This window comes from Bos taurus, chromosome 6 (genome assembly GCF_002263795.3).
Source record: "Bos taurus isolate L1 Dominette 01449 registration number 42190680 breed Hereford chromosome 6, ARS-UCD2.0, whole genome shotgun sequence".
Taxonomy (NCBI): domain Eukaryota; kingdom Metazoa; phylum Chordata; class Mammalia; order Artiodactyla; family Bovidae; genus Bos; species Bos taurus.
In genome coordinates, this window is record NC_037333.1 from 61,226,566 (window position 1) to 61,239,715 (window position 13,150).

Below are 13,150 nucleotides of genomic sequence, written 5' to 3' on the forward strand. Positions count from 1 at the left end.
TCATTTAAATAAATGTGTTTCTTTGCCCGAACAGAAGTTCAGATCTGCTCAGTTATCATTAATTTTGCTCTTTTATATCCTTTGCGGGCGCGAATGGAGAAATTGTGCTCTTTGAGGTTCTGTGAGTTGCCCCGGGCAGGCGGAGGTGACCCTCGATTTTTCACCCGGCGGCACGCAGGTTATGAGGACGGGGGAGAGTGCGAGTGTATGCGCATTTGTCAAACGTGCCGTCCCTTCTGGAGAAAGTGGAAACCCAAGGGGAAAACGCAGCGCAAATGTGGCGGGCCCGAAAAGTCAAGCCATCCGTCCGGAACCCTTAGAACAGGCGTCCCAGGAACGAGGCCGGATCTGTGCAACAGGTGACAGATGATTCGACAAACCTCAGTCGCCCAGTTCATGTTTGATTACATCCTTAAAAAGCAAACCTCAGGTCCCCACTCGCGCGCCAACTCGCGTGGGTAGACGGAGACCCGGAGGCCTTGGCCCTCTGCGGAGTTTGCAGGACTATGCGGGGTGTCTGTGTGTGTGTGTGCGTGGAGAGGGCCTGATCCCCCAAGTTTAGGGTCGAGTCGAGTCCCGGGGGAGTGCCAGGGGAAGAGGTGGCCCGGGAAAGGCGGAGGAGGGCGCACGAACCAGAGGGCGCGCAGGACACGCAGCCGCGCCGCGCGCGCTCGGGCGGCGCGACCCGGGAGGCGGACTCTCTCTTAACCCTCGCTGTCTCCCCCTCCCTCTTCCTTTTTAAAGGACGTCGTGGAGGCAGAGCTGTCAGCAACCGGGAGGCCGTTTGTACTTGGCCCGGCCAGGCTGACTCCCGTGACAGACAGGGGCGGGGGCTGAGGGGCCGCCTGTCCCGAAGCCCCTTACGTGGGCATCACACATTCTCCTGCTTTGGGCTCCACTCTGGACCCAGCGACGGCGGCGAGTCCAGGTGCTGTGCGGCCCGGGAGTTGCCAGCCCCGGACGCGATGGCTCCCGTGAGGAGTGGGGTGGGAGGTGGCCGAGGGCTGGGCGAGCTCCTCGCGCCCGGAGAGTTATGAGCGGGGCAAAGGACCGCAGCATCAGCCCGAGCCGCAGCCCCGGCCAGCGCCTCCCGCGGGCCCTCGCCAACTCGCCCCCGCGCACCATGCAGACCCCTGGCCGGCTGAGCCCGCCGCGCAGCCCCTGCTTCCTCCCTGGCCCCCGCTAACCCGCAGGGGACGGGTTTGGGCCGCCCGGGCAGCTCCCCAGGCCGCTCCCCAGGAGAGGCGGAACCGCGGGGCGAGCGGAGCCCCGGCTCAGCCCTTCGCTTTCCAGCCGCGTCCCCTTCCCGGCCGCCCGGCGCGCCCGCGGCGATGGGGGCGCTGCTGGCGCTCTGCCTCCTCTTGGGCTGGCTGCGCGGTGGGCCGGCGGGCGCGCAGCAGCCCGGAGAGTACTGCCACGGCTGGGTGGACGTGCAGGGCAACTACCACGAGGGTTTCCAGTGCCCGGAGGACTTCGACACGCTGGACGCCACCATCTGCTGCGGCTCCTGCGCGCTGCGCTACTGCTGCGCCGCGGCCGACGCCAGGCTGGAGCAGGGCGGCTGCACCAACGACCGCGGCGAGCTGGAGCACCCGGGCATCACGGCGCGTGAGTACGGGCCCAAGCTGGGGCAGACCCTGCCCGGCCGCGTGGCCGGCTGCCGTGTGTGCCGACCGGTGTGCGCGCAAAGAGGCGTGCCAGGCCTTCCCGGGTCTGCGCAAAGGGGACTCTAGAAAGTGGGGGGATCAAGGGAGAAGTGGGTGGTCGCGTTTCAGGTCAGGGGCGCTGTTCCTTTGCAGTCCCGATTCCCGCCACACGCGGTCTCCGCCGGTCTGCCCAGGAGCTAGTTCACAACGGACCGCGAGGACCGCGGGGCGTGCGCCCAGTGACTCCCGGCGAGAAAGAGGGAGCCCTGGGCGCTCACGACATTTCAGAGAAGGGCTTTGAGGGCAGCGCCAGGCTGGACTTGAGTTTTCAGGGTTGGTGAGGGTGCCCTACTCTGCGCCCTGGGAGCTCCGGGAGCTTTGAGAAGTGCTGATGGCGCAGGGAACGCAACTCTTGGGGTGCGTTTATCTGTACCCCACAGCGGTAAGGAACTTAAGCCACATTTGTGTGTGTGTGTGGCCGTTTGGTAGTGTTTCTAAGCCCCATTCTCACGACTTCCTTTCATTTCTCTGCATCGAATTACCCACTCCAGCCCACCCCCTATTGTCAAGCTTTTCAGAAATGCCCAGGTCCTCCGGTTGGATATTTAGAAACTGGGGTCTCAGGGGCTTCCCCGCCCCCTATTCTCACGTCGGAAAACACGGGTCAAGTTTCCGCTTACTTCAGAGCGGAATAAATCACAACCCCAGCAGAGGAACTTTACACCTTAAAAAACAAAAAAAACTTTCCACCAGAATCGGAACTTCAGGGAGACCATTTAGAGCTCCAGGCGATGGTTTTACGGCCGAGAAACCGGAGGAGCGGGGGCAGGGGACGGGGCGAGCCAAGAGAGAGCCTTGACACCCCAGAACTCCAGAGCGGGGGTCTGAAGCCGGCCAAAGACGGTCCCCAGGCAAGGCAGGAGAGGCTGGAGAGATGATTAACGGTGCTGGAGCTCCAGTCCCGAGACTGACAACCCAGAGGAAAGGAGGTCCCACCTTAGAACTCCATTAGACCTTCAAGGAATTAACTTTGGAGTGCAAAATACCAGTCTAGAGGATTGAGGAAGTGGCTTCTGGGGGAAGGATGTTCAGTGGAAAGTAGGGAACTCTAGGGCGGCCTGGCCTGTTTGGAAAGTACAAACTGGCTTCACAGTCACTCGCCCTCTCTGCAGAGCAAGTGCTAAGTGCCGGGTCTACCTCGGGGACCCCATCCTGGCCTCCCGCAGTGCTCTGTGGCAGGAAAGGGGGCAGTCTATGCACCCACCCAGACTGGGGTCTGGCAAAGCCTCAGGACCTTCCCTTGCCAGCTTGTCATTTTGGGCAAGTTACTTAACTGCTTTGGGCCGCTTAACTCTAAAGTGGGCATGTTGCTCTCAGAGGAGTTAGGTTGTGAAATAAATGAGTGTATGGATGCTCAGCAAGGTGCTGAGTGAGTAGTCACTTTAGACTTGCCTTCTGCAGGGCAAGAAGTAGTAAGAAGTACTAGTAACCTTCTACTACTTCTAGCAGTAGAAGTAGTAGTAACCTTCTTCTAGTAAGACAGGGCAGAGTGGGTGGCACCTGGAAGAGTTTACACCCAGGAGCCCACAGATCTTAGGGTGGATAGTTCCCTGTCACTCATCACCTGTGTGTCTTTGGGAAACTCAGCAACTCTCCAATATGTTTCCACAACTGGAGACTAGACCATATCATTCCTGCTTCACAGGGTTACATGAATCTGATAATAAATACAAAATAGGCACACAGTAGGGTCTTAGTCGGACACGACTGAGCATCTTCACTTTCACTTTTCACCTTCATGCATTGGAGAAGGAAATGGCAACCCACTCCAGTGTTCTTGCCTGGAGAATCCGAGGGACAGGGGAGCCTGGTGGGCTGTGGTCTATGGGGTCGCACAGAGTCGGACACGACTGAAGCGACTTAGCAGCAGCAGCAGCAGCAGCAGGGTCTTAGTCAATGCAGACTTGCTTTCTTCTACCTCTAAGCCAGAGGTTTGCATCCCAAGGCAGCTCTATCAGGCAGGGGCCACACCTGGAGGACTGCTTGGGATGTGCCTCTGGGTGGGAAACATTATGTCTGCCTTAGAGAGAGAAGGGAACTGGGGTTAACTCTGTCAAAAAGGTGCACTCCCAGAAAGTGTGGGTCACCAACACCAAGGACCACACCGCAGTCTAGCTAAAGTTCAGTCTGACCTTCCCAGAATTTGAGTGGGGATCGAGAGGCAGGAGCGTGATGGTTGAAGGACGCATCCCAAATTGAAAGAGGTATCCAGACAGGACAGTCTGTTATGTGGTAGGAGACAGTTAATGGGGGCCTGCTATGGATTTCTTTATACTGTTCTTTCTGTAGTCTTGTAAAATCCTGGGGGTTTCACTTAACAGGTCCGGCTGTCTTTGCTCAGATCAGAGATTCTTGGTTAGGAGATGGATTTTCAGCCTTAGCGTCCTTAAGCACCCCACTGTGATAAAACTCCTAAAACCTGGATTGAAAGCCAGTGTTATGGTAACCCCCCAAACTCATCTTTTCCCTCCCTCCAGTGCGTGGACAGGATAGAGTCTGTTCCTTCTGATTTCCAGATGTGCAGTATGATGGCTAATTGCTAACAGAGTCTACAGTATCAGTCTGCTTCCTCCCTGCTAGGAGCAAGAATATTCTATTATCACAGTTTACAATTCAGAGGTTACCAGTAACAAGCTCTGAGAAGCCGGGCTGACAAGGTGGTTGAATGGACCTTCCACCTCCTACCCGTGAGCAGCCCAGAGTTTGGGAATCTCTCGTCCGAGTACCTGTGCCTGTTTTTGCCTTCTAGAGCCTGTCTACGTTCCCTTCCTGATTGTTGGCTCCATCTTCATTGCCTTCATCATCCTAGGCTCTTTAGTGGCTATTTATTGCTGCACCTGCTTGAGACCTAAGGAACCCTCGCAGCAGCCAATCCGCTTCTCACTCCGCAGCTATCAGACAGAGACTCTCCCCATGATCTTGACTTCTACGAACCTCAGGGCACCTTCCAGGCAGTCCAGCACCGCCACCAGCTCCAGCTCCACTGGGGGCTCCATCCGAAGGTTCTCCTTTGCCCGGGCAGAACCAGGCTGCCTGGTGCCCTCACCGCCCCCGCCTTACACCACGGGCCACCCAATCCACTTGACCCAGCCGTCCGGATTCCTGGTGTCACCCCAGTACTTCGCTTACCCGCTCCAGCAGGAGCCCCCTCTGCCCGGGAAGAGCTGTCCAGACTTCAGTTCCAGTTGACAGGCCATGGCTACAGATCCATCGTCTAGTGCAATGGCATGCCTGTGGATGCTGCTGCCATGGCCACCAGGAATCCCAAGACAATTTCACTTGGACCAGCAACGTCACGGAGGAAAGTGCAAGGAAAATACAGCACCTCTTAGTCTTGAGGTTCCTGGCTGCAGTCACAGAACAGCTGTATCAAGAAAATTGCTTTCTGGCTTTGAAAGCACAGTGACTATTACGTTTCAACTTATGCTACTTTTATTCAAAATATGCAGTAGTCCGACTTGAAAGTTACAAATTGGCTGAAGCCATTTTATTGGACAATTCACCTATCCTACATAGGCCTATGCATTCTTTTTTCGTTATAAGTTCTTTAGTGAGTCATAATACAAATATATACATAAATAAGCAAAGAAGTTGTACCTGATTGTAATTATCGAAGGTTCATTTGAAAAATTAACTGCTAAGTAAACTGAAGAGACAGTGAACAGCCTGTTTATAATTTGGGGAGTGACTTAACTGGGAATAATATTAGCATCATGAGAACAGTTATTTTTTAAATCAATAGCTAAATTTTGTTGGAAATATAAGAGTGTCTTCAGAAGATTTCAATAACTGCATGAGAAATTTAACATTTTAAATATTTACTTAGATATACATTGTAACAGAGATCTTATGTAAAAGCATTTCCCCCACCTGCCCAAGGGAATATTTATTGCAGACGTTTTGTTCAGCAACATTTAGTGTTTAAATGAAAGTTGAACAGTTGGGTCCTAAAACATTTATTTGTAAAATGAGTTATGTACAAATGTAAAGATTTGTAATTTAATGTATTTACTACACTGATGGTACTAATTATTTAGTAGTCACACTGTAATTTTTATGTTAATAATCGTGGAGTTCAAAGTTCAGCTTTGGCTATAATCATCTGATATTATGTATCTTAAGTGCCACTGAATTCCATGTCTGATGACTAAATATTTGGGCATATATCCTGCTGGATTAGAATAAATAAAATGCTTTATGTTTTCATGAAATCTCTTTGAAACTTTAGATCAAAGTGCTTCATTGTATCTCCTTAATGGTACTCTCTGCTATTCAATAAAAGGAAATGTCTTTACCTAACACTTCATAATTTGAAATGAAAAAAAAAATCCTACATTAATGTTGTATTATGTTCTAAAGCTGTTTTCTACATTGGGACGCCTGAAAGCAGCAAAGGAAGTGAACGTTTATAGAGATATCAGCCCGTGGGCTGCAATCCTCAGATGTGTTATTTGCATAAATTTAAAAATTGGGACATTTCTCATAAGAATCTGAATTTTGGCTTCTCGTGGCATGAAGAGGATGCGGCACCAAGGGTGCTGTTTTGCCGGGGGTAGGAGGTCCTTTTCAAATTGGGTCCTTGCCTTCCACCAGCCTTCTGCCTGGTCTCCCTGGCCTGGCCCATGTCCCTCATTTTGTTGCCTCTTGGCCCCTTGGGTGTCCTTTGGAAACCCAGGTTTATATGGGTTCATACCATTGTATGTCATCCTCAATAGCTCTTGTCAAATACAGATCCTTTAGAGGTGGAATGCTGACCTAAGAAAAGTCGTTTGGCCTTGACTCTTTGTTTTCTAGTTGAGGAAGCAAGTTGGAAGATGCTGTGTCTTTGCCCAGACTGATGGCAGGAGCTCTGACTTCTGGTCTCCTGCTTTCTCCTGTAACTCATCCAGGTACCCAAAGTTAGCCCAGATAATTAAGGAATAAACATAGGAAGGAAGGGAGGGAGTGGGGAAGGCAGGAAGGAAGGAAAGAAAAGGAGGGAGCGGGAGAGGGAAGGAGGGAGGAAAGGCTGAATGTAAAGGATAAACATTTGTGTGAAGCTCTGGAATTCACTCTCATATCATTAGGCTGGCTTTATTCATGTTTGTTACATATGGTTCCTTTGCTATTTTAATCTTTACTGGGCTCTTATGACTCAAACAGTATTCTAAATATTTATATGCACTAACTCTTCCCCCGCCACCAACCCCCGCAAACAATGCAGCGTGGAGGTATTATAATTCCTATTTTATAGATTTGGAAACCAAGGCACACAGGAGTGAAATAACTTGCCCACGATCCCTCAGCTAGTCAGTCCTGGAGCTGTCTGCATAACCAGATTTCAACAGCAAGGGAACACCAGCTTTGAGGTTTCTTTAATCATCTCTGGGCACACAATCCACTGACAAGTAAAGCATGAGGCTCAGGGCCTCTCTCCACGACAGTGATTATTAACTCTGTTGGATCTAGTGAGTTTTCCTTACAACAAATATTTTGTGTCATGCCTTTAACTGTCCACAAGCTGTGCTGGTGGCTCAGATGGTAAAGAATCTGCCTGCAATGCAGGATATCCAGATTTGATCCCTGGATTGCGAAGATCCCCTGGAGAATGGAATGGTAATCCACTCTAGTATTCTTGCCTGGAGAATTCTGTGGAGAGAGGAGCCTGGCGGACTGCAGTCCAATGGGGTTGCAAAGAGTTGGACACGACTCAGCGACTAACACTTTCACTTTTAACTTTCCTAAAGTGAAATTCCTAGATCATATTACTCACTACACATATACTTGAAAACAATCAACATAATGTCTTAATGGTAAATAGAAAGGAGAACGAAAAGGAGAATTATTTCATAATGTAAAAGCTTCAGCAGATTTAACAGATGACTCACAGGAGAACCTCTTCACCCAGGAATCAGTGAGATGTGACAGCTCCCCGTCCAGACCTACGCAGCTTACAACACTATCAATTTACACTCCAGAGTTGCCCTACTGTTACTGAGATTTTTTCCCCAAAGTTTGATCTTTTAATCTGTATCATAGTTATATATCTGGAAAATACAGTGTATATTTAAGGCAGCGCAGAAACAGAAAATACTTAGATAAAATGGGACTAGATTTTTCCACTGATAGGAATGGAGGGATATTTCAAAGTCCTGCTCATGGACATCAAGTCTTGTTGGGCCAACTGTCTCATGCACTGTAGGATCTCTGAAGAACAGAAGTTCTATATTTTGAAAGGTAGCTATGCAGTTAATCAGTTCAGTTCAGTCACTCAGTTGTGTCCGACTCTTTGTGACCCCCATGAACTGCAGCACGCCAGGCCTCCCTGTTCATCACAGGGAGTCCACCCAAACCCATGTCCATTGAGTCGGTGATGCCATCTCATCCTCTGTCGTCCCCTTCTCCTCCTGCCCTCAATCTTTCCCAGCATCAGGGTCTTTTGAAATGAGTCAGCTCTTCACATCAGGTGGCCAAAGTATTGGAGTTTCAGCTTCAACATCAGTACTTCCAACACCCAGGACTGATCTCCTTTAGGATGGACTGGTTCGATCTCCTTGCAGTCCAAGGGACTCTCAATAGTGTTCTCCAGCACCACAGCATCAATTCTTTGGGGTTCAGCTTTCTTTATGGTCCAACTCTCATATCCATACATGACCACAGGAAAAACCAGCATTGACATGATGGACCTTTGTTGGTAAAGTAATGCCTCTGCTTTTTAATATGCTGTCTAGGTTGGTCATAACTTTCCTTCCAAGGAGCAAGTGCCTTTTAATTTCATGGCTGCAATCACCATCAGTGATTTTTGAGCCTCCCAAAATAAAGTCAGCCACTGTTTCCACTGTTTTCCCATCTATTTGCCATAAAGTGACGGGACCAGATGCCATGATCTTTGTTTTCTGAATGTTGAGCTTTAAGCCAACTTTTTCATTCTCCTCTTTCACTTTCATCAAGAGGCTCTTTAGTTCTTCTTCACTTTCTGCCATAAGGGTGGTGTCATCTGCATATCTGAGGTTATTGCTATTTCTCCCAGCAATCTTGATTCCAGCTTGTGCTTCCTCCAGCCCAGCGTTTCTCATGATGTACCCTGCATAGAAGTTAAATAAGCAGGGTGACAATATATAGCCTTGATGTACTCCTTTTCCTATTTGGAACCAGTCTGTTGTTCCATGTCCAGTTCTAACTGTTGCTTCTTGACCTGCATACAGGTTTCTCAAGAGGCAGGTCAGGTGGTCTGGTATTCCCATCTCTTTCAGAATTTTCCACAGTTTATTGTGATCCACACAGTCAAAGGCTTTGGCATAGTCAATAAAGCAGAAATAGATGTTTTTCTGGAACTCTCTTGCTTTTTCCATGATCCAGCAGATGTTGGCAATTTGATCTCTGGTTCCTCTGCCTTTTCTAAAACCAGCTTGAACATCTGGAAGTTCATGGTTCATGTATTGCTAAAGCCTGGCTTGGAGAATTTTAAGCATTACTTTACTAGCTTGTGAGATGAACGCAATTGTGCAGTAGTTTGAGCATTCTTTGGCACTGCCTTTCTTTGGGATTTGAATGAAAACTGACCTTTTCCAGTCCTATGGCCACTGCTGAGTTTTCCAAATTTGCTGGCATATTGAGTGCAGCACTTTCACAGCATCATCTTTCAGGATTTGAAATAGCTCAACTGGAATTCCATCACCTCCACTAGCTTTGTTCGTAGTGATGCTTCCTAAGGCCCATTGACTTCACATTCCAGGATGTCTGGCTCTAGGTGAGTGATCACACCATTGTGATTATATGGGTCATGAAGATCTTTTTTGTACAGTTCTTCTGTGTATTCTTGCTACCTCTTCTTAATATCTTCTGCTTCTGTTATGTCCCTAACATTTCTGTCCTTTATTGAGCCCATCTTTGCATGAAATGTTCCCTTGGTATCTGTAATTTTCTTGCAGAGATCTACGGTCTTTCCCATTCTATTGTTTTCCTCTATTTCTTTGCATTGATCACTGAGGAAGGCTTTATCTCTCTTGCTATTCTTTCGAACTGCATTCAAATGGGTATATCTTTCCTTTTCTCCTTTGCTTTTCACTTCTCTTCTTTTCACAGCTGATTGTAAGGCCTCCCCAGACAGCCATTTTGCCTTTTTGCATTTCTTTTCTTGGGGATGGTCTTGATTCCTGTTTCCTGTACAATGTCATGAACCTCCGTCCATAGTTCATCAGGCACTCTATCAGATCCAGTCCCTTAAATTTCTCACTTCCACTGTATAGTAATAAGGGATTTGATTTAGGTCATACCTGAATGGTCTAGTGGTTTTCCCCACTTTCTTCAATTTAAGTCTGGATTTGGCAATAAGGAGTTCATGATCTGATCCACAGTCAGTTCCCTATCTTGTTTTTGCTGACTGTTTAAGCTTCTCTATTTTTGACTGCAAAGAATACCATCAGTCTCATTTTGGTGTTGACCATCTGGTGATGTCCACGTGTAGAGTCTTCTCTTGTGTTGTTAGAAGAGGGTGTTTGCTATGACCAGTGCATTCTCTTGGCAAAACTCTATTAGCTTTTGCCCTGCTTCATTCTGTACTCCAAGGCCATTATGTGCCTGTTACTCCAGGTGTTGCAGATAATGGATAACATTTATTAAAGTATTACATGTATCATTTAATCTTCCTAACCCTGAAGTCGGGACTCTTACCATGCTTGTTTGGCAGATAAACAGATCAAAGTAGAAAGACTGAACACTGTGTCCAAGACTGATGATAACAAAACCAAGATTTGAACCCAGGCCCGCTGTCTGCTTTGAAACCCTACATTCTTTATGGTGTGTACCTGGAAGTCCTAATTTTCTTAGGAAAAAAAAATATTTTTTTTATATTTGTAAAATGGAGATGTTCATTGTACCCTACTGCTGAGGGTTGTCTGAAGGAATCAGAAGTCAGAATCTTTGTCCCAGTGACTTGCACTGGGGAGGGAGTGGGGAGGGAGCAGTGTCATCAGTCCATGGTCCATAATAGAAAGCAGATGAAATATCCTCACATATAAAAGCAAGGCTGAGTACTGTGGAAGGGGAGATGTAACACTGATTGGAGGGCATGAAACAGAGAAAATGGCCCAAAGGTTTGATAGAATTAGTCCCTGGTAATCCATGGCCTCCTATGATACCTGGCCAACTCCTTATTGCCTGAGACACAGCAAGCACCCTCCCACCCTGCACTCAGAAAAATGTATTTAATAAACTTGCTTTTATTCACTTCAAAACTAATAGATTGTAATTTTAATTGTCCCCAATGCGTAGATTTTTCCTTATTTTTCCACCCTATATTTCACTGATTTTTTTTTTTTTTTTTTAGCTATTCCCCATAGAAGAGAATTTGCCAGATTGAGTTAAATCTATAGGAAAATTTCTTTCTAAAACCAGTTAACCAAAAAGGTTCCTGAGAATATGTACAATCACAATTAGGAGTACGATGCATTTCACTGGGTCTGGATCAGTTTACTTGTGCATAACCTAAAAGGCTTATTTAGTACATGTTCAGGAAGAATAAGGATTTACGAGCATGTTAAACTATTAAGGCAACAAACACATATTTTTATATGTATAAGACTTTCAAAATTTCAGTTAAACAGTTGCTAATGAAGTTATTCTGATAAGAGTTTATATTTGAATTGCTGGTTACATAGTCTGTACTTGAAATAGAGACTGAATAGTAAAAAATATTACATTTTCCAACAATTTTTATTAGCTTACTAGTGAAATGATCCAGGTTAGAAAGATCTTTCTTCATTAAAATGAGTGGTTCTGTATACTGAAATAGAAGCTTTAGGTCTGAGATGCCTTAAGCACATAAAAACAATCTTTAAATGGGGATGATGTACTGGATTTATGTATTTCAAATTTGCTGTTTCCTTATAGTGGTGTTAGATGGTGGTGCTTGTTTTAAGAGGGATGATGTTGAACGTGAAAATATTTGGCATAATTCACAGGTTACTTTTCTGAACATTGTTTTGCTGTGGTTTTGCATGGGGGACCCATACTCAATTGTTGCCCCCAGGGAAAGGCTGTGGGGAGGGAAGCGGGGTCCCAGACAAGGACGCATACACTGCCCCTCACTCTGATGAAACCAGAGGCTCTTCACGTTGCTTCCCCAGGGGGTCTCCGTGAACTCATCCTGTTCTAACAGTTTTCCAAATTGCAGTTTCCCCTGTTCCTTTTATCAAATGGTGATTATTTTGATTGTCTTGTCCTCATTTCCAAGGTTTTCCTATATTTTGTCTCACGTAGCAATTTTACTATTTTCTGGTTACTTCCTTCAAATTTTATGGGCCAAATGTGGCCACTCTGTCATAACACTGAAACAATTTCAGTGGGTTTAGAAATCTTAAGAACTTCATTCTGTGTGAAAGAAGGAGCCATGAGTTAGTTGTTGACTTACAGGCTGATTTAGACCTGTAACGAGGACAATCTTGGAGGCTTTCTGATTGAAGAGTCAAAATATAGTAATTTTATTTAGAATTATTTTATTTTTGTCATTATTTTGGCCACATTGTGCAGAACGTGGGGATCTTAGTTCCTGGACCAGGGATTGAACTCACAGCCCTTGCATTGGAAGCTTGGAGTCTTAACCACTGGACCACCAGGGAAGTCCAAAAATTATTTTTTGATAATTATTTAACTACCAACTCGTATAAAATTAGAGTTAATATACCCCACTTTATATTGCATTGAATGGGATTTACAATGCAGGGATATTTTCAATTATCATTGGGGTTGTAGATAAAATGTCAACATTGTTATTAAACAGATATACACCTGCTCAAACTACAGTTATTGCAGTTTTGAAGGTTTTATGAAGAAATATAGTTTCTAAAACTAGCAATTAAAACGAACAATTTTCTTTATGTAATGGTACAGTTTATTTCATTTTTAATAAGAGGACAAAAATGTTTAAAATTTGCAGTTTAAAACATGCACATTCACAAAAGGCCAGTGACATATAACACTGCATAGAACTGAATATTACTCGACTTTAATAACTATTTATAAAACACAGTGCATTGAATATCGAGATAAACACACCTGAGAAAACTACTATAAACACAGGTTCGGTACTCTCCACTCATGCAGCTTCACAATTTCTATAGCAGTTTCAGCAGGAATGGTTTTTCATGGAGCTGAAAATTCTATTTTATTTTGAATGCAAACTGCAATTTTCCATAGTAGCTGCCTTCCAAGGCTGCCTTTTTTTATTTTAACCTAATAAACTTGAAAATGTGAAAAACGAAGCTTGAAGTAGTAAAACAAACAACAAATAGTATTTACTGCATTTATGGCTTCTAGTCTAGAACTATGAAACAAAAACACGTACTTTTAAATATTCTGCTCACATCTTTGCAAGAGCAGATTTACCTATAGAAAGTTGCTGTTAATTCAAAGTAAGCAAGTATGAAATCTAGCTTTTTTCCCCCCTACTTAAGGGAGATTTATTT

At 46.0% G+C, this 13,150-nt stretch overlaps 1 protein-coding gene across 1 annotated transcript; it reads left to right on the top strand.

Annotated features, from left to right (window-relative positions):
• Nucleotides 1–1,331: 1,331 nt before the first annotated feature.
• SHISA3 (shisa family member 3) lies at nucleotides 1,332–5,917 on the top strand. Its single transcript, NM_001205411.1, has 2 exons — nucleotides 1,332–1,608; nucleotides 4,456–5,917. Exons 1-2 carry the CDS (start codon nucleotides 1,332–1,334, stop codon nucleotides 4,893–4,895), a joined length of 717 nt encoding a protein of 238 aa, NP_001192340.1. The 3' UTR covers nucleotides 4,896–5,917.
• Nucleotides 5,918–13,150: the final 7,233 nt, after the last annotated feature.